Raw genomic sequence first — 25,463 nt, 5'->3', positions numbered from 1 at the left:
ATCCCTGAGAGATGCCCCTTGACATGAACGAAAGAGAGATGCTGTCCCTAAATGACTTAGGCCCAAGTCAACCTAAGTGTCCCCTCTAGAAGGGAGGAAAGAAGCAGAAAGATGTCCATCTCTTAGCCCAGCTGCCTGGTACTGATCACCGGTCAATGTAGCATATAAGGCTACACCTCCCAAGTGCTAATTCCAGTCCAGTCAGCCAAAGAGATGGGACCATGCCGTTCCACACAATCAAATGTTGCATCTACAACTGCATTTATTCTAAGCCTCTCTCTCCCTCTCTCCCCACCCCACCCTCTTTCTCTCCATCTCTTCCCCATCACTCCTTTTAAATAAAATCCAGTTTGTGGTTAGTTGGAATCTAGTACAAACAAATTCAGCAGCAATCAAAAGAAACTCAAAATTAGAAACCTCCAAAATAAATAAGGGCTCTTTGCCACTCAAACGATTCTACTCTTATGAAATGGTTCAAAACAGACTGCACCCTGAAGTGCAAAACCTTGGCCCAGGAGAGAAGGGAAGGCAGGGATTCTGAGAAACAAAGAATCCCCAGAGCCAGAGAAGAGTTCACGATTTGTAGAGAGGCTCACTCTAGCTAGGGGACTGTCCCCAAGGAACGCTGAACTAGTTAAGGGTGTGTCCTTGCACATGCCTCCTTAACAGCTCTCTCTGCCTTTAAATTTCTGCCCTCAAAGTAAAAAGTGAATCAGAAACTACTGCCATCAAGATAATATCTTGAAGTAGTTTCTACTCATTCACCTCCTTTTCTTTTGTATAGCCTCAGAATAGGCCACAAGAAATCAAGCCAAAGAACTAGCCCCACCAGACACATGACCAGTCAAAGTGCAGCTGACCCCTCCCCACCCCCTCTCGGTGATCTGAGTCACAGCACTTGGGCCATGGCACTGACCTGAAGATGCTTCTTGACCTTCTCATTGCTTATCCCCAGGTGCCTCTGGCAGGCCCCAGTGTTGCAGAAGCAGCCAGTTCGCAGGTGGATGTTGTACAGGCTGGCCATTTTGTCTACCTGTGGATTAAACATGACACACAGCAGGTGTTACAGATGTCCAGTGGTACTCTAATTGCCTGGGAGAGTTTCAGGTCAGCATTTAGGGCCTTTCCCAATAATAAAACAATGATCTTGTTACTAAGGAAAAAAACTAAATAAACCCTCTAGCTTTGTTAGTTGATTTAAAAATCACTGATTTTTGAGGTCACATGACTGGGCAAGGGCAATACTTATGAGTCTCCCACCAGCTATGCTGTGGCTCCTCCTCTGACATGTGGGTTATGATGACCAACAGTTGCCTGCATCACTCTTCAGGGACCTGATGGCTACTTTTGTTGAAAACACTGACTCTTACTTGGGCCTACATGTGTCTGAGAAGTGACTGGAATGAAATGAAAAGACTTGACCTCTCTGTCTTCAGATTGTATCTGTCTCCTTTAGGGCCTTCATTTTTAGGTCAGATTCTATGTAGTTCTGCACATAGAACATTGTTGAACATTTCAGAAATGTCTTGTCCCAAAATACAACAGAGGGTTATAACTTGACCCAGACCTGCCTGGTCTCTCCCCTCTTATAGCTAAAGACACCTATTAGGTGCCATGACCTGAAACACCAGACTATGAAGGTAGTGAAGAGGTAGCCCTCAGGTTCCTGGAAGCTCTCCATCTATCCCCAGAAAAGACATGAGTATTCCTCCCTCTTCATGGCTCCTATTCTATACCCAGAACCCTCAATCCCTTGGTGCTGAGATGCTGATTTATGAGTAAAACTCCCTCTTCTCCATTTTTGGCTACTGAATAAAACCTTTCTTTCCCCCCAACACTTCTCTCTCAGACATTGATTTTTCAGTGGGATGAGCCCCTGGACCTGGATTCAGTAATAGTCTGAGACTGGAAGTTTGCTCTAAAATGGCATGTTCTATGACAGGTTTATTAAAGATTTGATAAATGTTTGGAAACAAAGGTTCAGCCAGTCAAATTACAGAAATATGCTTGAGAAAAGTGAAAATATCAAATTCAGGCGAAATTCCATGAGCCCAGATGTTTCCAGCAAAGTTCACAAGAATAACACTTTGGCGCCACTGGGCAGCTCCTTGGCATCAGCTGCCACAGGGTCTGATCACAGAGCCAGCCCCAGCAAGGTGCCATTCCCAGTAGCACCACCTGGGCTCTCAATCAATCTGGAAATCATTGTGTCATATGCATATCCTTTTCATGTTTCTCAAACTTTGGGTTCAACCGGAATAGTCGCTCAGTCTGAGCTGGGAACTCAGAAGTTCCCAAGTCTCTTCTGATCTCTAAAGACTCTGGAAGGTGGTTCACATTCACTTGAGCCCACAGGAATGTTTGTGCCGACTCTTTGGCTGTGAGTCAAGGACTCTACTCCCTTGGGGCACCCTGTGTGGGTCCTCAGCCCAGGTAGGTCAGGCTGAATTCAGGGAGAGAGTCATCTAACTACATTCAAGGAAACAAAGACATCTTACCCACATGGGTAAGCCTTTGAACGTCACATACCAAGTGTCCAGAGGCAGCCACAAGGAACATAGTGTCCCCTGCAGACCACCAGTCACCACAGTCAGACTGGCTCTTGGCTGAGCAACCGTGCCTCCCATAGTCCCTTGTCAAGCTCATGACGTGTTCGCTCTGCCATCTCCCCTGGTCTGTCAGAGTGAGAAGAAGCCATCTCATTTTCTGGATTGAACCTGAAGGTCCTTGGAGAACAACTCTGTCCCTTCACCCTTGACTACTAGTGACGTCCTGGAGGTCTCTGCACTGTGAGGTGAGACTTGGCAGAACTTCTGGGTCCAGCCAGCTCCTTCTTCAGTGTCCAGTCTCCATTCACAGAACACCATCTAGGGAAGCCCCGCCCCTCTCCCAGACCAGCTGTATCAGAAAGGACAATAGAAGCCCCCAGTGGCCATCCCTCCTCTCCCATATTCACTGTTCTGGTTAGCATTGCTGTAAAACAAGCCACTCAAACTTGGTAGAATGAGACAAAAACCACTGTATTGTGCTCATAGTGACAGTGGGTCAGGAATTCAGATTGCTCACAGAGGAGGCTTCTCTCTGTTCCATATCTCAAGTCCTAACTGGAACGACTCAAAGTCTAAGGCTTGACATGATCTGAAGACCCATTTATTTACTCATTTGGGTGTCTGATTACAATGCTGGAAGGGATCACAATTTAGGGTGGACAACCATAGTGGCTGGGCGTGGCCTCTCCATTTGGTTTACCTCCCTCCAGCATGGCAACCTCAGGGGACAAGATGGCAGCTTACATGGTAACTCAGAGCTCCATAACTGAGTGTTCCAGGCAACAAAACATGCCATCACCTTTTCTGACCTAGCCTTAAAAGCCACACAGGGTCCCCTGTGTCATATTCTATTAGTTACAAGTGATTCACAAACTGGCTTAGATACAAGGGAAGAAATATTGGCCCCAGCCTTCCATGGAAGGAGTGTCAAGGTCACCTGGCAGAAGGATGTGGAGGGAAGACATTACTGCAACCATGCTTACACTCTGTCCCAATTTCCCACTTATGAGTCAGTCTCCTCCTGCCTTCATCCCTAGGGAATTTCACCCAGGCCCAGCCAGGTGTAGGAGGCTGATCACAGAGGCAGGATGAGCATAGGGAGGGGTGGGAATAAGCCCAAGTGCAATGCACAGAAGCATCCCAGCCAGGAGGCTTGGTGTTCAATGTTCACTGAGCCCTTACTTTATCCCAGATCCTGTAGTAAGTGATGTGTATATATTACATCTCATTTCACCCTCATAACCACAATATGAGCAAGGCATATTGTCATCCTCGTTTCTTAGAGTCTTAGAAAGCTTAAGACAATTTACCCAAGATCACAGAGCTAGCAAGAAGTGGTCAGAATCTGATCCCATGTCTTCGTCACCATACACAGTAAGGACCCCCACCAGTGGGGAGAACAAAATTAGGAGACCCGGAAATTGAAAACAAGAGCTCAAAGACTTCACATAGAAGGTTAAATTCTTTCACTTAGCCCCAGAAAAAGAGATAACCAAACCCAACCATGATGCCATCAGATCTTTCTGAAGGCTATCAAAATCCCTGTGGAATTCCCATACTGTGAAGCTTCCTTAGCCCAGGGTAACCATAACTGGAGTTTCCTGAACCACTGCAGGTGGCTACACCCCAGTTGTGAAGTTCACGGGGTGCTTTCCCTTATCAATGCTCAAAGGAAAAGACTGGCCCTGTGCCTAACCTCAGGGAGTGAGCACCCCTCTGTTCACTCAGTCTGGTGACTCCTCCTCTTTGAGTCTTCTCCTCCAGCGACACCTGCCATGGGACACATCATGGTCACCCATTGCCCTCTCTCAGTCCCTCAGGAAATACAAATTTACTTTAAATTCAAGAGTAAAATTTATTTTACCAATTACCTAGAATAACATATTTAAGAATATGCATTTTCTTGATGCATATTCTACCCCAACATACACAGGCAAAACATTTAAAATTACATGCTTCACGGTGGTGCTGGGCTGGTTTTGTGGCAGGTGAGAGAGCTGAGGGCCATGGGAGTGGGGAGTTTGCACTGTCAAATTACTCAAGAGACACCTGGGGTTGTAGAGTGTCTTCTCTAAATGTTAATGGGGAGCAGCATCCCCCAGAAGAATAGTTCCCTTTGTGTTCTTTATAAAGTTTGTGGCTCTTTAGAAGAGCAGGGGCAGAGGTTCCTTTGGAAATGGACTTTTATGTTTTTGTTTCTGAGACAGGGCCTCCTTATGTTGGCTAGGCAGATCCCAACCTCCTAGGTTCAAGGGATTCTCCTGCCTCAGCCTCTTGAATAGCTGGGAATACAGGCATGCACCACACTGGTTGGCTAGGAAATGGATTTTGTTTGGGATATTTGAAATTTATCAAAGGTGCATAGGGATTGTGGCTTTCAGGGGAAGATAAATACTTTCTTCTAAACTTATGATCAAATGGACCCCAACTCAAATACTTCCCAACCTGCTAAGCACAGTTTCCATTTTTTTAATGAGAAAATACATGCAGAGTAGGCAGAAAATCTTTAGCCAACTCACCAAACCTTTGAACTCATCATATGCAAAAAATAGGCAGAAATAAGGGCTTTTGTGAGTTTAAAAAAAAAAAAGTGAATCATTTTTATGTCTCATAAAAAAAACTCTGAATTTCAAATAACACACCAATAAATGCTGTTGAATCTCATGTATCATGGAGTACCAATCAGTCTGTGCATGAAATACCTCAGCTGGGGTATTTTGTCCCTAGTACTTTTCTGTCTAGATTACTTTAGGGTGTCTTCCCTTGCTGCCAAGCTGTCACCTGTACCCTGCCATTGCCAGTGCTATCAGAAGAATCAGCCTCTCTCTTTCCAATTTGAAACTTTCAACCATGCCTGAGTAAAGAGGGCTGAAAAAATACATAGCCAAGCTTGTTCTGAGTGTAAGTGAGCATTAAGAAGCCTCTGAATGAGAGCCAGGTGGCTCTTGCAACAGCACCTGAATTTTGTCACCATGTTTCCGGGACACAGAGGCTTTGACTGCAAATTCCAGGGCTCAGAAAGGCTCCCAAGTTCCAGGAAGAGCAATTCTGTTGGAAGAGGGTCAGCAGGATGAAAAGAAAACTCACCTGGGAGTAACCAATGACGTTCCCATTGTCATCCAGTACATTAAAATTGATGACGGGACCCTGAACGTCAGGGCTGCTGAAATCCGAGTCTCTGTAAATCCGCACCACAGGGGCTCCATTGGGGTAGTGGAGAGAGGACAGGGCTGTATAGGTGTACTGAGCCAACGTGAAGGTGTGCTGCCTGATGTTCTCCATGCCACCTCAAAACAAAGGTGAAATGCCGAGTGTCAGGAATTCTACGTGAAAGGCCCTCTCATTTTTAAGAAAACAAGATCCTTACAACTGATCAACCTGGTCCTCATAGTAATAATTTTAAGTACTTGTAAGTATGGTAGGATATTGCCTTTATAACAAAGGTTTAGGTCTTTGGGACTAAAAATTAGTTTGACATTGCTGTTTCTGTAGAATTTTTCCATAGGAATTCTGTTGTACCTCTTATTTAAATATATATGTATTTTAAATATGTATGTACATGTACATATACACACATGTATACATATATATGCATACTTAATGGAACTTGAACATGTAGATAATTTATACTCTTTGGTAGCAGATTGGGGAAATGTATGTTTTCTTTAAATATCATTTTTTGTTGTTTGTGCCTGCTAATGTTTAAATCATTTTAATTATGCAAAGCAATGAAGAGAACATGCTTCAACACGAACAGACCTTGAAAACATGCTAAGTGGAATAAGCTAGACACAAAAGGAAAAATATTGTGTTATTCCTTTCACATAAAATATCTACAAGGCAAGACAGAAAGGCCATCAGGGGTCACCAGGGGCTGGGAAGAGAAAGGGATGAGCAGCTATTGATTCAGGGGTAGTTTCAGTCTGGGGTAGTGAAAAGATTCTGGATGTGGGTAGTGGCAATTAATGCACAGCAATGTGAAGGTCCTTAAAACTGCTGAGTTACATGCTTAAAATGGTCTAAATGGAAATTTTTATTTTATGTATATTTCACCACCATTGTTTGAAAAAGCAATTGAGTAGGAAAATAAAAAAGCAAAGTTTGCCATATTAGGGACTGATATTATCAAACTTTTGACTTTAAAGGCACCCCTGCCACCTGTGATTTCAGTGTCCTGTTGATACCTTTCCTTGGAAAGTGGTTTTTCTATGCCCATCTTTACCAGCTCCTCCCTTGGTCCTGGATGAGGCCCACTTACTCCTTACACCTCCATCAGGGCAGCCCTCCCTTCCATGAATCCCATCTGCCCCAGGGTTGGGCTGAGGCTGAGGACCTGGAGAGTCCTAGTAGTATGACAGGACAGAGGGAGGAAGGGCTGCCTAACTGCTAAGTCACAGTCCCACTCTGAATGGACGGTACAGGCAGCACGTCCAATTCTGGATACTCGGCCTCTCAAGGAGTGGCCAGGAGCACAGCACCATGAGTGAGCCATGCTGACTAGATAAGTCTTCTTCCGGGCGTGGACCTTTGTGTCATCCCTGTGAGATGGGAAAAGGCATCTGTCTGTGTATCAGCCTCTGGGGAGCAGCCCCACCTGTCCACACCCCTGAGTACTTATCAGGAAAGAAGATGCACATTGTACAAAAGCTGGTGACAGAGACAGTGATAGGGGTTTGGAGTTATGTAAGACCTGCGTTTAAATCCTATCCTCCCAGTTCCCAGCTCCCCAGCCTGGGAAGATGTTTAACCTCTCTGACCCTCCACTCTTCTGTGGATGAGACAGCCTTGTCATCAGCTCCTGGGGGGGCGGGGGGGGGCTGTGGAGAGGATCCAGCAGGACAACAGCTGAATGAAACCTCAGGATCTATAACCATTTCCAGTTCAGAGAATGAGGACAGTACCTCCATTTCTGTGCAGCTATTAATCTTCTGATTTGAAATGTCTCCCACCTGCTAAAATGTTCTTTTAGCTGGCAAAGTAAAACAACCCCCCAAAACCCTTCTCATTCCCTTTCTTTCAGAAGTTGTTTTGAAGATATTTAGAGTCATATTTAACTGCATTCAATGTCCAGCTACTATGTATTACTTACTTCCATTGATATTGTCTCCTTTGCAGGAACCACACCCGTGCCAGGAATCCCTCAAGACCACAAGCAATTCCATACAGATAAAATGTCCACTGACCTGTGAGGCGCTCCAGGGCATCAAATCCATGTTTTAGTGCTATGATGTCAAGGAATGAAATGGTGCCATCTTCAAACCTATAACCATGGGGTGAGGGGAAGAAGATCAAGCTGTGGCCAACAGACTCCATGTGAATTGTGAGGTATGTAGCCAGGGTTTGACTTTAGCCAGAGTGATATCTATTAATAGCTTGCCTTTGACACTACTTTTCCCATCTGAATAGGGGCTTTGCTCACCAAGAGCCAAGCTGTCTCTAGCCCTGATTGGCTCTTCAGCTTTCTCCAACTACTTCAAACTTCCTAGGGCAGGCTGGCAGTTGTGATAAAAGTACCTAAAAGATATTCACCATCTTGAGATGCTAAGGAGACAAAAGATGCTTTGCTGCCCCCAAGAAGAATTTGGACTTGACTTTGAATTTGAAATAACTGCCCTTGAAATATCTTGAAATAATGCCATCTGACCACAAGAGGGCACCACTGACAAGATGCCAATTCAGAATGATCAGCGAAGCAGCTGAGAGATTCTTTAGGAGCCTATGGTTCCAAAGCATATGAACCACGGGTTTGGGTTAAAAATTGCAAAGCTTTTATTTATACAGTATATACATAATTTCTTGGTAACCAAATTATTTGTTATGTTTGAATTTCATAATTATTAATTTCATTAGAATTTTCATTGAATCTTTATAGTCTCCTACTGTGTATCAGGCCCTGTTCTAGCTGCTAAGGATACAGCAGTGAACAATGTAGGTGAGATCCCTGCCATTCCAGCCTCACATTCTATGAAACAAGGAATAAAACCCAGCAAATACACACAGAACATGGCAGGGGGTGGTAAGTGCCATGAAGATGCATAAGCAGAAGGGCTGGTGGCTACATTAATCCAGGTCTCAAGGTAAGTCCTATCTGAGGAAGCTCATTTAATCAGAGACCAAGTGAAGTCAGGAGCAAGGGAAAGAACTCAATTTTGGTATTTGTTTGTTTGTCTTAATTGTGTTTTGTATGGGGGACTGAACCCGGGATGCTCAACTACTGAGCTACATTCCCAGCCCTTTTTTATATTTTATTTAGAGACAAGGTCTCACTTAGGACCTTACTAAGTTGCTGAGGATGGCTTTCAACTTGAGATCCTCCTATCTCATCCTCCCAAGCCACTGACTTACAGGCGTGAGCCACCATGCCCAGCAGACAGAAGGTTTAGTTAGCATCTAGTGGCAACCTCAACTAGCAGGGTGATTAGTTCCCTATCCCAACTCCATGGTGTCCCCTGCTGCTAGACCAGCAGAACCTTGGGTCAGGGGACATTTTCACCTCTTACACATTTGGCCTATCAGTACCTCGCCATCACCATCTGGGAGAATCCTGGCCATGACCCATACCTCCTGCCCTAACGCTTGAGGAAGAAGCACAAGCCAACAAAGCTAGGCAAGGCCTTGCCCACTGAGGGTCAGTGACAGCCAGCCCTCAAACTCTCTCGGTGACTCACTGTGGGGGCTCACGGAGGCTCCAACCCCTGCAGTGCAGGCCTGGGGACCTCTGGCTCAGTTCATTTTTCTGCTAACCAGATCTGACCCAAGCTGCTGTTGACTGGGTGCACTCTTGTTCCTTAGGGTGTTTTCTGTCAAGATCATTGTTGCAATTTGCTGCCACCGTTTGTGGGTGCTACGGAATCACAATCTGGCCCATGACCTCTTTACTTCCCTGTGGGCCTGTTCACCTCTATGAAAGGTTAGTACTATGGTTAGTACTATGAAGAAGCCTACACACAGGGGCAGAGGTCACCATGAAGCCTGTGGCACACTCCAGTGACCTCTGCCTCCCAGATCTGAGCCTTGCCACCAGCCTATCCCTGCCAACAATGTCTAACTCCCCTGACCCCGTGGCTTGAACAATCCCAAGGCTGCATGTGCCAGACCTGCCTTGGAGACTCCACCAGCCACCCCCATGGCAAAGTTACCTTTCAGTCACCGACTGCCTTGGGATGTAAAAGTCCTCTCCTGCAAGGTAGGCAGCGGCAGTCCCTCCTCCAAAGTAGTTCTTCCTCAGGAGAGGAGCCACACGATTATTGACCAGCAGAGCACCCAGGCCAGTGGGGAATCCAAAGATCTTATAGAAGGAGATGGGGACAAAGTCGGCCTGATGAGCCGACAGGTCCAAAGGCGAGGTGGTCACATAGGAGGCTGCATCCAGCAGCACAAACCACTTCCCAGGCACGCTCACGGGGCTCATCCGCCCCGACTTGACCTCTCCTATCCAGGACAGCGGGTATCTGGTTCCTGAATAGTTACTCTGAGCTGGGTAACAAAAGAGATGCAGAAGCTGGCAGTTTGGATCACAGGCCACAGCACCCTGTTCCTTGGCTGACCACATATCCTCTGGACTGACCGCGGTGGATGTGGCATTCATAGCCATGACCACATTCCTTATTCCTACTACGGAGGTGTGACTGTCGGTGAGGTAACAGAACTGACTTCCGCTGCTGTCTGGGCTCTGAGACACCCATGGAAAGGCCTCGGCCACCAGTTTGAGAGCAGCTGTGCTCCCAGCAGTAAAGATCACGCTGTACTCCTCTGGCGTGGTGTGGAAGTGGGCCAGGATCCTGCAAGAAAGAGCATCATGCAGAGCCTTGGTCTCAGCTCCAGCGCTGAATGGTTGAAGGTTGTTTTCTTTCTTTTTTGGCACTGGGGGATTGAATCCAGGGACACTCAACCACTGAGTCACATTCCCCACCCCTCTCTGTGTGTGTCTGTGTATATGTGTTTTATTTAGAGGCAAGGCCTCGCTAAGTTGCTGAGGCTGGCTTTGAACTCCTGATCCTCTTGCCTCAGGCTCCCGAGCTGCTAGGATTACAGGGGCATACCACCAGACCTGACTATGTTGTTTTCTTTCTGCTGAAAGGACATCTCTACTTGAAAAGCTAGAGAAAAATCCCGATAGGCTTAGCCACATTGTGAAATTAGGGTGGGAGGCTGAGAAAGCCATGGGAGAGATCAGGCTCAAATCCACAATCACAAATCCCATCTTCAACCTGAATGACAAAAATCAACAATGACCTAAATGTTGGTTGAAAAGCCCTTCTACTTGACACTTCTTCCCTAGTTCTGTGACAAGTTTTAAGTCATCAGCTTATTTCACATAGCTTTTAATACTGACAACCCGATTGCAAAAACTGTATTAGTTTCAAATTTGAAATAACAAGAAATTGTGTCAATCCAAGTAACTTTAGGGACCACCTGGAAATTATTTTCCAGAAACCAATTATGTGGAAAAGTACAATGCGCTGTATAATATGCAAATACTAGTACAATGAGCTGTTTAATATGCAAATACTATTCCTATGGGGGGGTACCATAGGAATAAAACAGATGCCTAATAAAACATGAAAAGTGGAGCAGTGCTTTTCTTCTTTCTGAGAACAAGACCTCAGAACCTGGTTCACTCCTTGGCACTCTGACACATGCTCAGAGGCACATCAAACAGCTATGTGACCTCAAAGCCACATACCTGTGTTTCGTCAGCCCCATTCTACATTTAATGCATTCTTGCTTTCCTGTCCTCTGACCCCGGACTATGTTGTCATGAGTGCATCGCTTCTTAGCTAAGTGTGATCTTCCTGAAACCCATTCAGAGCTTTTTCGGGATTAAGGCAGGTGCTAGGAAGGAAGTGTGTCCACCAAGGTGGTCAGCTCAGGCTGGTGTCCCTGTTGCTCACCTGTAGCGCACGTGCTCCACAGTGTCATGGGTGAGCTTGCTGATGGTATTCTGGCTGTGAGGATTACCTGCAGGTTACAAAGACAAAGCCTTAGAGTTACTACCATGATCTCTCCTTTTATGTCCCTTCAAAACCCTGACCCTCTACTTCTTAAAGGTCGAAGCATAAAAGACCCATATGACCCAGAAATTCCACTCCTAGGAATCTACCCAAAAGAAATAAAAACTTATGTTCACACACAGACTTGCACATGGACGTTCATAGCAGCTCTATTAAGGCCAAATTCTGGAAATAACATAAATGTCCATTAACTAGTGAACAGACAGACAAAATACAGTACCTCCCCACAAAGGACAATTCTTTCGCAATAAAAAGGAACAAATTACTATGTCGTGAATGAACTTCAAAAGCATGCTAAGTGAAAGGTTCCAGATACGAGAGCCCACTTGTTGCATGATTCCATGGACCATGATTCCATAGACCACATGAAAGATCTAGCAAAGCAACTGTATAGAGATACTGAAAGTGGTAGATTATGGGTTGCCTGGGCTAGGAGTGGCAACAAAGATTAACTGTCAATGGGTGTGGAGAATCTCAGGGTGGGGTGGGAAGAAAATGTTCCAGCTGATGCGCAATGGTTGCAATCACTCAATCAAAATGCTGAAAATCGTTGACTTGTATAGATGAAGTTTGGGTTATGTAAAATATAACTCAATAAAGCCATTTAAACAAATAAAACAAAACCCTTCTCTTACTTGTAAAATAAGTTGGGACCCAGGAAGAGGGTTTGGGAGCTAGCAGTCAGCTCAGAGGTAGCTGGCCAGGTTCCGCGAGAGGTGGCCAGAGGCACAACCTCAGGAGCCTGCCCTCTCCTCCAAGCATAATCACACCATGACACCATTTATTAGTCCCCATTTGGTGCCCTGCCATTCCCACCCCTGCTGCTGGCACTGTCCTTGCATAAGTGCACCACCCTGGATACATAAAAGGGCCAGCACATGTCCCCTCATCCTCCCACTCCCAAAACTTAAGGCTCTCCCAAATTCACCCTTCTCTTTGATGGATTCTAGTCTTTTCCCCCCTCTTTGTATCCTCCTTGTGTGTCCCAGAGTATTGGAATCTCCCTCAAAACTTGGTTCTCAGACATGAATCCAGATGTCTGAAAGGCCTGACATATAGGGGCTGGGGACCAGCATCTCAGAAGGTGCAGGACAGTGTGCACAGCCTTAGTTTGTGTTTCGTTTGTTTTTCCCCTAGACCACACTGAAGGGTCACACTGGATTTATGGCTACTGAAGCAATCAGACTCACCTTGGTTTTTAGCCCTGCATCATCAGGACACCCTGAATCTCTCTGCAGCCATCTCGTAGGGTTACATATTTCCCATAGTTGTAGCTCTTGTAAAGATTACAGCAGAAACACTGCGGGGCTCTTTGCAAATCATAGATTAAAATCAAGATAAAGTTCCTCACTGGCACCTTCCCTGAAAGCTTCACCAGATTTAAAGATCTGCTGTCTGCTCAGAGCCATGATTCAAAGCCCTTACCATAGCATAACAGGACTGTCATGAACTGAGACAGCTGTGGGAGTGTGGGGTTGGGTTCTAGAGTTAAAATGTCAGGATTCAGAACTCAACTCTCCCAGCTCCAATACTTCCTGACTTGTGTAGCCTCAGGTTAGTTACTTACCCTCTCTGGGCCCCTAATTGCTCACAGATGAATCAAGGGTAATAACAGAACCTATAGCTCTTTAGTTATTGTGAGGATGAACAGAAGTTAACACATGTAAGCGTTTGAGAAATACCTGAGCCCTAGATGGGTATTATCACTATTATCATTACAAATATTATAACTGCTACTGTGGCTAGTATTACAAATTTCCTTTCCATCCAAGGTTATCTTCTGATCATGTTGTGCTGCTGATTAATACCCTCAGTGACTGCCCATTGTTCTTAGAGGAACCATCAAGCTCTTCAGAGCATCTCCAATGCCCTGCCCCCACCTCCCTCTCTACACAGACCTCTACCACCCTCCTACCCTCTGTGTTCCTGGGCTGCTTCCTGAATCCCCTACCAGATCTTGGTTCTTGCTGTTACCACTACCTGCAGGCTTTCTCCTCCTCTTGTCCAAGTGAAATTCAGCTCATCCTTCAGCATCCACTCCACTCCCAAGAAAGCTTTCCTTGGCGTACACACTGCTAACCCCACTGTCTCTCGGCAGATGTAGACTCCCATGGCGCCAGCCACCTTTTCAAAGCCCTTCACGCACTTGTTAATTACATTTATTTGGAGATTACTTAATTATAGTCTTGTCTACCAGGACTAGATGATAGTCTCCATGGAGAAAGGGTCTGTGTTTATTTTTCTCCCATTATAGCACCAAGCCCATGTACCATGGTGGTTTAATAAGTATGGAATGAATGAATGAATGAAGTGTGTCCCTCCTGCTGTTCCACCCTCTACACTGTAGAGTCACTCACAACACCGAACACAGCACCTTTGAACTTCTGTGCCTGCCAGACACAGACCCCTTCTTCTGGATGTAACCTATTTATCCCTGATCGAGAACCTTCCATCCCAAACATGTGTTTGGTACAGAATCATCCTGGGTGCTTGTCTGACTTCCCATCTGATACAGGGCTTAGTCAGCTTTGTGTGCACAGCATGTTCTCCATCTATTAATCCAACATTATTAAACATAGATTAATCATCTGCATATATAATTAGCTAAAGTCAATTTGGGGGTGTTTTTCTTTACCATAAATATTTTTCATGAGATCATTCGTGAAGCTTGTAAGCTGGCTCTGGGGGAACAAGGTGGCTCCTGCATGGTCAAGGTAGACAGTTCCTGAAAAGAAAGAAAAAAAATATCGCAATTTGTTGCTCATAGACCTTCCAGTCATCTACATCTGGTTTGTGTGAGTCTGACCAGTGCCCCTTCAATGCATGTCAATGTTTTAACACCAGGACACTGATGTCCCTGCACCTCTTGATAAGAGCTTCTTAATCCAAGTGTAGGCATGAACAATGGCAGAAAATGCCCTTCTAATGTTGAGTGACATTTAAGACCCTCAGAGAGCCTTCCTGACTAACCAGCTTTCTTATGAAGCTGGACCAGTGTCCCACAGAGTGGAGGTGCCCAAAGACCCTGGGGATGAATACAGCTGTGACTCAGACCCTGTCCTGGAGGTTCCGTGCACTCCCCTGATGGGTGAGCCTGGGTTCACCCTCAAACCCAGAATAGCTATGAGAACTGCAGAGAATTTGAGAGAAAGAAACAAACCTTCCAGTCTCTCTCCTGTAGAAAGAAATTCAAATTTAATGAACATAAAATACCATGGTTTATCTGTTAGCTTGGCAGAGATCAAAAGGTTGTATGTCTCACTATGGGGGCAAAAGCTAGGCAGCACCCTACTGGCTAGAAATTGGTACAACTCTTTTTTTATGATTCTTATTAATGCGTTATAATCATACACACTAGTGGGATTCATGATGCCATATTTGTACACGTACATAACAATTTGAGCAATTAAATTTTCCAGCGATTTCTCTTTCTCTTTTTTCAGTACAGCTTAATGGATCAGTCATTTGGCAGCATAAGTAGCACTTTAAAATGCAGATACTCTTTGAAAGAGCAATTCCTCCTCTAGGTATTTTATCTTATAAAGACCCAAGCTTTTGTGAAATGAACTGTATATGAGGGTATTCAGTGCAATATTTACTGTAATAGCAAAAGAATAAGGACAAACATCTATCAACATGTACTTCAAAGAAAGAATTATTGAATACCCTACATGAGGCACTACGTTCGATCCTCAGCACCACGCAAAAACAAGTAAATCAAATAAATGTATTGTGTCCAACTACAACTAAAAAATAAATGTTTAAATAAATAAATTTAGTATCCAGCTGTCTCTTTTTGTTATTATTGTTGCTTAAGTTTTTGTTGTCATAAGTCATTACCTAACCCAATTATTGAATATCCTAGTACATTATAAGCACTGTTATGGAACAAACTCTGAGATGCACTTTCCACAGCCTACAAAGTAAATAGATCCATTTGTTCCTTTGTTCACTTAGCAATATCTTTTTTTAGTCAGGTAGGGTGAATTTTTATTTTACAACAACTTTATTGATATATAATCCACAAGCTGTGAAATTAGTGATTTTTGGTGTATTAACACTGTTACGCAACTGTCACTACTAATTTTAGAACATTTTTATTCACCCCAAAAGAAGTCCCATAACCATTATCATTCATATACCAGTCCCCCCAGCCTCACCCCGGCAGTCACTAGTCTAATCTTCTGTTTCCAAAGATTTGCCTATTCTGAACATTTCACGTAAATGGAACCATTCAATATGAGGTCTTTTGTATCTGACCTCTTTTATTTGGTGTTATGTTTTCAAAATGTATCCATATCTTGGCCTGTATTAGAACTCACTCTTTTTATGGCTAAATATTATTCCTTTGTATGAATATACCACAATTTGTTCATCCATTCATCTGCATGGGAACATTTGGATTGTCCTCACTTTGTCTATTATAAACAATGCTCCCATGTATATTAATGCACAAGTTTTTACATGGACATATGTTTTGTGTCCATTCAGTGAAGTATCCTCTGTATCCATTGAAACACACATGTTTTTCAATTTAGTATCCAAGGGATTGGGGTTGTGGCTCACAAGTAGAGCACTTGCCTAGCATGTGTGATGCACTACATTCGATCCACCCAAAAATAAATAAATAAAATAAAGGTATTGTGTCCAATAACAACTAAAAATAAATGTTTAAATAAATAAATTTAGTATCCAATTGTCTCTTTCTGTTGTTATTATTGCTTAAGTTTTTGTTATCATAAGTCATTACCTAATCCAATGTCCTGAAGATCTATGTTTGTGCTTTCTTCTAACAATTTTATACGTTTTGCTCTTACAGTTAGGTCTTTATTGATTTTGAACTAATTTTTGAATAAAGTGTGAGGGAGAGGGCATGTGGATATCCAGTTGTCCCAACATCATTTGTTGAAGAGACCACATTCTTTCCCCCATTAAACAGTTTGAGCATCCCTGATGAAAACCAACTGGCCACAGAGGCATGTGTTTCTCGACCAACAGTTCTATTCTATTCTGTTGGTCTATCCGTATGCCATCCGTTCTGTTGGTCTCTATGTCTATCCATATGCCAATACCTCACTGTCTTGATTACTATAACTTTGCAGTAAGTTCTGAAACCAGGAAGTGTGGATCTTCTAACTTTGTTTTCAAGATTTTTTTGGCTCTACTGAGTCCTTCCATTTCTATATGAATCTTACGATCTGTTTATCAATTTCTGCAAAAACTCAGCTAGCTAGAATGATTCTGAAGTAGGTAGAGCAAATCTGGCCTACATACTGTGTTGGATAAAGAAGGATTTTAATATTAAATCCTTTTCTTGTTAACTGTGAAACTTGGTAAAATCTTTATTTTAAAAATAGAGTATTAATGTATCTCATAAGAATGTCATATTATGTTAGACAAAACATAAAAAGCACACTGTTTCATGAATACTTTTTTTCCCTCTTGCACTAACATTATTTTTCCATTTAAGTACTTAGATAATCAAACTTAAATAAATTTATCAAAGCTGCTCCAGTGGGGGCAAAGGGAAGGGAAGCTGGTATTCTTATAAGATTTGAATTGAATCTGTACATCAGTGTAGGGATTATTGCCATTTTAACAAAATTAAGTCTTTCAATCCACAAATACAGGTTCTTTTACTATTTATTTAGGTCTTTAATTTCTTTCAATGATGTTTTGCAGTTTTCATTGTATGTCTTGCACTTATTTATTTACTTATTTTATTGGTGCTGGGGATTGACCCAGGGGCACTTTATCACTAAGTTACATCCTCAGTCCTTTTTATGTTTTATTTTGAGACAGGATCTCACTAAGTTGCTGAGACTAGCCTTTAACTTGCAATCCTCCTGCCTTAGCCTCCCGAGTCACTGGGATTAAAGGTAGGTAATATGGAACCCACCTATCTTCTATTTATTTTGATAATTTTTCCTGTATGTTTTATTCTTGTTGAATAAAGAATTATTTTCCTAGTTTCACTTTTATAATATCCATTGCTAGGGTATAGAAATTGGCTTGATCTTTGCACATTGATCTTATATCCTGCAAGCTTGCTGAACTAGATTTTTAATTGTCTTACTTTGGTTTGTGCATTCCTTAGGATTTTCTACATCCAAGATTATGTTATCAGCAAATAGATACATTTTTTATTTCTTCTTTTCTAATCTGGATGCCTTGTATTCCACTTTCTTGCCTAATTGCCCCAACTAGAACCTTTAGTATAATGTTGAATAAAAGTGGTAAGAACAAACATCTTGTCTTGTTCCATATCTCAGGACGAAGGCTTTCAGTCTTTTTCCATTAAGTATGATGTTATCTGTGGAGGTTTTCATGATGACCTTTATCAAGTTCATTAAATTTTCTTTTATTTCTAGTCTATTGAGTGTTTTTACATTCAACAAATATTTATTAAGCACTTACTTTGTACCAGGCACTGTATATAAGCTGAAGACACAACAATGAACAAAACAGAAGCTAGCCTGATAGTGGCAGAGAATTACCATAAACAAATAAATGCAAACTATGGCAGGTAGTGAGAAATGCTATGGCTCACTTAAGAAACATTTTCTTTAAAGTGCACACACATACAAATATAGACAACCACCAGAAAGGCACACAAGACACAACTGACAGCAACTGACTCTGGGGTGGTTACGATGGCTGCAGCTAGAATTATGGAGAGGTTCTTTGGCCATTCTTCAATTTCATTTGGCACCTTTTGAATCTGATACCATTAAAATGTATTACATAGTCTAAATTTTTTAAATAAGGTTCTCTTTTATTAAAGCTTCAGAAACATAACTTTAAAATTAAAAGAAATGTTTTTGTTCATCCAGGCTTCAAGGCCCAACAGTGTACACATGAAGCCCCAATACACAGTTGAGACCCAGGTAACTCCTGTGAAGCTCCATGCCCCTTGATGAGAGTCTTCTGGAGAACCATTTTTAAAAAAGCTTTCTCTGACCTTTGGTCCAACAGTTAATTTGGGGTAGGGGGGAGCAACGGTGTTAGATCAGCCAAGGTCTGATTTGGGGGTGGGTAGAGCAGCAGAGTGGTTAACAGTGCAGAACCCAAGTGAACCAATCTGGATTAAATTTTGGCTCCACCACTAACCACTCTGGGACCCTGTTCCTACATCTGCAGATGGGACTAAATGAGTTGATATATGACAACACCCAGCCCAGTGCCTGGGACAGAGTAAACACCTCTCAGTTTTAGCTGACATTAGAAGCAGGCAAATGACTCATAACCAAGAAAAAGAATTCCAGGTCTATTCCGAGCCATGCCTCTGCCATTCTCTGTTTCATTCAGTGAGTTGTTATCAATCAGCTCCCTAAGTCTTCAAGAACTACTTGAACTAAATCTATGTATTCAATATGCTCCCTTCGCTAAGACAAGGAAATTCCCAGCCAACGGGTTGGGTAAAACGTTTCAGCTGTAAAGGTTCAGGATTTAATTATACAGACCCACACTTAGCCAGATAAACTTTCAAACCCACAGAAAACCTTCAAGTAGGGAGAGGAAAGGAGAGAAGGTGAAGGTTATATTAGTTTGGTTTGGTTGGATGCTTGGATCTTTCCTACCCTCTCTCCAGTTCATTTATTTCCATAAGGGGGAAAAAGTGAACCAGTTCTGAGACTCCCAGACAACCAAAATGTAGAGGAAATACTGGGAATTGCACTAAGTAAATAGAGGACACACACAACACGGTCACAAATACAATTGATGTTAAAAAGTCTCTGGGGGTGGGGGTGGGTAAGAGGGTTATCTCTGAGGGATCAGAGTGAAACCAGGAGGAACTCAGAAGTACCTCTACTTTTCAGGATAGTGTTGGGAGAAGTCAGCCAATTCAGGGATCCAAGTTTAGAGGAGATTTAGGAGATTAAGGAGGTGTAGTCCTGGAAGCATTATGGACTGAATGACACAGACTGGGATTTGCTTCAAAAGAATAGAGGGCCTCCCTCCCTCTGCACCTGTGGGTATTCTTAGCATAAGACTTTATTTCTGTGTGGTAGGAAATTTCTGTAATAAAAAGGAGAGAGAAAGAGGGAGGAAGGATATGTCCAGCAGGTGACAGTGTGACATGGAAGAATAGGCAGGGAGTAGAGAGGCTGGCAAAGACCACCCTGTCCCTCCTGACTCTCTCTACTTAAATATAGAGGGGACAACACAAGGAGGAGGCCAGGATCCTCAAAGCCTACCAAAAGGGGGGGGGGAGTTACCATTATAAAACATAAGGAGGACTGGGACTGTAGCTCAGTGGCAGAGCACTTGCTTTGCATGTGCGAGGCGCTGGGTTCAATCCTCAGCACCACATAAAAATAAATAAAATAAAGGCATGTGGTCCATCTACAACAGCGAAAGAAAGAAAGAAGGAAGGAAGGAAGGAAGGAAGGAAGGAAGGAAGGAAGGAAGGAAGGAAAGAAAGAAAGGAAAAGAAAAAGAAAACAAGGAAACGACTCAAATCATTGCTATCCTGCCACAAACAGGAGCAGTCACCAGTTTATCACGATGAGACAAATAAACCAAGGTGCCCTGGCCCCTGACCTGTCCACTTCATCTGCCCGCTTCCACCCTTGGGCACAGGGTTCTGAGGCTTGACTAATCCCCCACCCCTAAGGTTCCTGGCACAAGGGTGAGTCCCGAACCCGCAGCAGTGGGGCTGGGGTCAGTCATCGCCAGCTCGATCTTGATTTCCAATTCAATCAACAGGTTCCACAAAAGCACGCCACGATCCCGATCTTCGTGTCCAATTTACTGGCTTGTCCTGTTCTTGAAAATTCAAATTGCAGGGTTCGCTAATTCTTCTAATCCCCCAGAGAGCTAGAGCTAGGAAGACCTGGGAGGCATTGCTCTAACTGCGGGAATGAGAAAAATGAGGTTTGGGAAATAAAAGCTACTCGTGGCCCCTGCCAGCGCAGTCTGGGGTGCCGCTTTGGAAGACCCCTGCCCCACGACCTCAGCCTCTGGGTCCCCACCTCGCGATCCCTCAGAGCCACTCTCCCAACTCCACTGGCTGGCCGCCCACGCACCGCTCCTGTCTCAGGGCGTGCATCAGAGAAGTCAAGGCCGCTGGACCTCTTGCATTTTGCAACACCCGTGGTGTAGTTGGACCTTTAGAATACAGGGGACGGGAGGGCAAGAAGAATCCTAAGCTGGGTTCGCCAGGGCTGGGGAAAGGTGGAAAGGATCTAGGTTGGTCCTGTCCCACTGGAGCGATAGACGAGGGAGCCACTTCCATGAAACCGACGCGTGGAGACATCCTTCCTACTCTTTTCAATTCAAAACGCGCCCTGAATGACAGCGCCGCCACCACTTGGAGCTGGACGCCTTTTCTGTGGGTTACAGGAGCCGCGTGCCCCGCACGGCCCCCTCACCTGCCAGGCGGCCGAACTCGCTCTCCCGCATGTCGAGCAGGCTGCGCGCGCCGTATCCGTAGGCGAGGCGCGCCGCGCTCGAGTCGCGGAACCGCGTGAAAGCCAGCAGCTCGGCCCCGGGTTCTGTCGCTTCGCTAGCCATGGCCCAAGCTGTCAAAGCCGGCAGGGTCTGGGAGGTACATAAGACCGATCCACGGTGACTCCGCCCCGGCCGCGCCTCTGGGGCAGCACCGGTCCGTGACCCGGGGGCGGCGCCTCGAGGGACTGTCCCGCTCTCTCCGGAAGCGCTGACTCAGGGGTTTCACTTCGGTCCGCCTTTTTTACACCTGGAGCCGAGAGAGCGAGAGCCCGCTCTGCTGCCTCTTTGAAGGAATTCCCAGTGTAGCCCGCGGAGCTGCCCAGACACCTGGAATGCAAAATCCTTGTTTAGCTGTTTGTCATGGAAATGCAGGTGCACAAAGCAACCTAGGGTTTTCCCTGCTGGCCATCCTGAAAACCGTGATTTTATTCCGCACGGCGACCCCGGGGATCTTCACCCACCGTAGTGTGAGCCGGCCTCTGTGCAGCGGGCGTTTACGAAGAGATTTGGATTTCTCCAGTTGTTGCTCCCCGGTGGGACGTGTGCTCCGCGTTTCTGAGAATGTGGCTAAGCAAAGGGTAGATAGGAAAATCACTACGCAGTCCACAAGCTGGTTAATAAAGCTCTCTGCGGCTGCGCACGGTTGGAACCGGGAAGCTTGGGTGCGACCCGGACGGGAGCGCCTCCTCTGCTCCGCCTTCGCGCCGCACCCGGAGAGCCCCGGCAGAGTGTCCCGGGGCATTAGTCTGTCAAGCAGGGAGGTGCCGGAAAACCAGGAGCGGGAAGTGTGAGGCTGGGGGTCTGAAGGTGTCAGGTGCACTAATCGTGGGCCAGGTACGCCCCGGAAGTGTGGGGTACTTGTGCGATCCCAAGTACGTGGTGGGCTACCCAGAGATCAGGAGACCAGGACTTCGAATCCAAGTGAGGCGAATGGTAAGGAAGTGTGAAGGTACTGTGCCTACAGTCATGCTGCAGGCCTGCCTCACTGGTCCAACTGTCGGTCCTGTAGTCTAAGAGGAATCTGAGCTGTTTCATGCTGAGGTCCCAGAAGGCCAGTTCTGCAGAAACAGTTCTTTCCTCTCCTAGAGACCTCTCTCACCAAGAACCTGAAAATTTTCTGCCTACCCATTTGGGCAGACAGGAGAGATGGGCTCAATTACGCACTCTCTCCCATTGCACGAGGTTTTGTCCCTGATCTAGCTCCCACGGCCCCCTTCCCTGCCTCATGATGATGTCTCCCCAAATGCCCTTGATTTCAGATTAACAGACCCTACTTACAGGGTCCCCTATCAATAGGATCCATTTGCAAGAATGTCCTCTATATATAAGACCTTCATTCACAATTTCTTTCATTCATTCACTTGGCCAAATGTGGATGAGTGCTTCTCAGATTTAGGCTCTGTGGTGGTAGAGGAAGAAACCTCATGCTGAGGAGCTAGAATTTAATTTTTAAGGCTTTGGAGCAAAAGTGCCCCTAGAAGTGATTTAAGTAGACCTGTCTAATGACCATGGCCAGACTAGATGAAGCTGTGAAAACTGGGGACAGGGAAACCAGCTGTAAATTCTTGCAACTGTTCTGGCTCCAGTCCCTGAAGATGAAGCCTGAGGCTTTGTCAAGGGGCATTCCTTTGGTGTTCTTGGACAGCTGCTTCCTACAAGGAACATGGTAGACATTGGAAAGACAATGAGAGCAGAGGACTTCTCTGCTGAAAGCCAAGGCCGACAGGAAGAGAGTTTCCCTACTAGGAGAATGCAGAGATACCTTCCCAGAGGGTCCCAGAAGAGGAAGCAGGGGGAGGAAAGACAATATTCCATGTGCAAGAGCCTAGAGATAGCAAATGGCTCAGCAGATTCCAGAAGCAGGACATTCAATGAGGCTGGGACATTCTGGAGCTCGGTGGGGATGAAGGGTGGGATGGAGAGCAAGAGAAATGAGTGGAGTCAGATTGCAATGTGGCCTTGGTCAGGTAGGGACAGGAAGATGTTAGGGAGTCTCACTGTAGTACAGTGACTGGATCTTTGGTGGCACTGAGGAGGGGTTGATTTCAGGGAGACTGTAGACAGGACTGTCAGAGGTTGAGCAGTGAGTGCTGATCTGAGTGTTTCTCCTGGTGAGGAGCAGTGAGTGCTGATCTGAGGCCTGGGTGGTATAGAAGTTTTGAATTCAGGAACAAAGGAAGCCTAAGTAGGACTGGCTGGGAGTATGTGGTGCTGTGGGATGGGGAGACCAAGTGAATGCAGGGAGGATGGGGCTCAGGCACAAGGAGACAATTTGGAGCTTGAATCAGGACTTATAAGTGGAAATTCAGGTGCAGAGCTCAAGATGGATGCAGTGTCTGGAGTCATATGGAAGACTTGTGAAGAGAGCAGCCCAGAAGCTCAGGAAAGCTGGTGGAGCTATGGGATCAGTGGCACTTAAGTGTTTCCTGCCTCATGCCATAGATGGTTGAGTCGAGGGAGAGAACCAGAGCCGAATGCCATTGACATCTCTGAGGCTGAGAGGCCGATTAGGAGATGGATTAGAGGTTGTCTCACAAGCCAGCCCTGGAAGACCTTTGCCTCTCAGTCTTGGAGGAAGTTGGTGGCAAGGACGGAGATGGTAGTGTGGCTACAATTAGGATGGATCAAACCTTCTACCAATTTGTCAAGATGTGGGGGTGGGTATTTCCAAGAAGGCCAAGTTTGGTTTGGATAATGAAATTAATTTAGTATTTCCTGTTAGAGTGAAATATACACCTCCCTAAGGAAGAGATCCTGCAGAGCTAGATATTAAGGTAGCTAGGAAACAAGAAGGCTGGCACAGCAGAGGGACAGGTTTCTGCTAAAGCCTGGCAGTGTGCCCTGGTTGAAGCAACTTGAGAGCAGTGGAAAGAGGGACCAGAAACCCCAGGAAGCTCCCTCCCCTGGAGTGAAATGAGACCTTTGCTGTGAATAGAAGCTAAAAGGGCAGCTTGAAATCATGGCATGGTCGGGAACAAGGCTCCATTATATCTACACTCAAAATGTTCAAAACAACAAAAACCCACCAGTACTAGGCAGACCACAGGACTGAGAGGGCAGGAACACCCAGAATATCTTCCTGAAGTTGCTTCCCTGGGAGCATGGCTCCCTGTGTTCATTCAGGAGCAGGTCCATGGCCAGGCCCAGCCAGCCCCTTCTTAGTCCACTCTGTGCTGAAACCTTACCTACCTCTTGCTCTTTGCCTCCTCTTTATGCCACCAAGACAGGGAAAGGATTGGATACCAGGTATTCTAATTACATTTGCAAATGCTTTTTCTCTCAACTATCTGTGTGGTCAAGTTAACTCAAGTTTACTGTGGATTCAGCAAAGATGTGATAATACACTGTGCTAGATGCTGTGGACAAAAAGAAAACCATCTAATGCCCCAATGTTTAGACTTTGGTAGGCTTCTATAATAGGCTTGCATTGGTTGCCCATCCAACACCCATTGCCCCTGGTTTTGCTTTAGAAAACCACCCTAACACAGCAGCCATGTGGTCAGACTATGCCTCCAGCTCCAGGATAGGTCATCTCATGTTTCATTACATCCAACATGCTGGCCCCAGTCACTCAATGTGTGGCTTTCTCTTGCCCTGTCATTCATGTAGGGATAGTCCAGTCAGAGGAAAGTTAGGGACATGATGTTTAAAGGTTATATGCAAAAAAATATGTAATCTCAGGGACTGTTTGCATTCCTCTGCACTCTTAGGAGAAAAATGACCTGGAAAGGGCAGAGGTGAGAAAATTAAAGAAAGGGAAATAGGAACCTGATCAAACTATTACTGAAACCTGTCCTATGTGAGCCAATAATCCCTTTTGCCTATTGGAGATGACTTTCTTAAAACAGAAAGCATCTTATTGAAATAGCTTTAGACATATACACAAATAGAATAAAGTGGCAGATACCAAAAGTATTATGTATTAGTATCAAATACTATGTAATTCAGAGAAAGGAAGGAATACTTGAAACAAAGAGATTAAGGAAGGCTTTTAGGGGCTGGAGTTGTAGCTCAGTGGTAGAGCGCTTGCTTAGTGAGGCACTGGTTTGACCCTTAGCACCACATAAAAATAAATAAAATAAAGGTATTGTGTCCATCTACAACTAAAAGTATTTGAAACAAAAAGAAAGAAAGAAGGAAGGAAAGAAGTAAAGGAGGTGGCATGAACTGAGCTGTATTTAATCATAATAGCAATAGATGCAAAGTATTGTTGTCTTATTCTTTTTATGCATTACCCGTTTAATCCTCAAAACAATCTATGAAGTGGTTACTTTTTATGAAATTAGATTATCATTTGTTATCTTTCTCCCAGAATGAAACACCCTAATTCTCACTGAGCAGATGGCCATCTATAATACAGATTTAGTTTCTCATTTTTCTCTTAACACTAGGTATGGCCACAAAACTAAACTCTGGCCCAGGAGATCTGGGCAGAACTATCTAGGAT

The 25,463-nt window shown here is 44.7% G+C and overlaps 1 protein-coding gene across 1 annotated transcript in view; it reads right to left on the bottom strand.

Moving 5' to 3' along the window:
* Positions 1 to 21,641, bottom strand: part of Mocos (molybdenum cofactor sulfurase) — a 53,272-nt gene extending 31,631 nt beyond the window's left edge. Inside the window, exons 1-8 of the mRNA XM_046428452.2 lie at positions 21,478 to 21,641; positions 20,938 to 21,343; positions 14,199 to 14,288; positions 11,444 to 11,510; positions 9,689 to 10,330; positions 7,733 to 7,809; positions 5,637 to 5,836; positions 917 to 1,033 (exon numbers count right to left, since the gene is read on the bottom strand). Coding sequence (XP_046284408.1) covers positions 917 to 1,033; positions 5,637 to 5,836; positions 7,733 to 7,809; positions 9,689 to 10,330; positions 11,444 to 11,510; positions 14,199 to 14,288; positions 20,938 to 21,079 — 1,335 coding nt within the window. The 5' untranslated portion in view covers positions 21,080 to 21,343; positions 21,478 to 21,641. The remainder of the gene's footprint in view (positions 1 to 916; positions 1,034 to 5,636; positions 5,837 to 7,732; positions 7,810 to 9,688; positions 10,331 to 11,443; positions 11,511 to 14,198; positions 14,289 to 20,937; positions 21,344 to 21,477) is intronic.
* Between the last annotated feature and the right edge of the window lie 3,822 nt (positions 21,642 to 25,463).

Source organism: Marmota monax, unplaced genomic scaffold, assembly GCF_021218885.2.
Source record: "Marmota monax isolate L192 unplaced genomic scaffold, Marmota_monax_Labrador192_F-V1.1 WCK01_AAM20220418_F8-fsc00031, whole genome shotgun sequence".
NCBI classification, from domain to species: Eukaryota; Metazoa; Chordata; class Mammalia; order Rodentia; family Sciuridae; genus Marmota; species Marmota monax.
The sequence above is the reverse complement of the archived record's forward strand: the minus strand, read 5'-3'. Positions and strand labels throughout refer to the sequence as shown.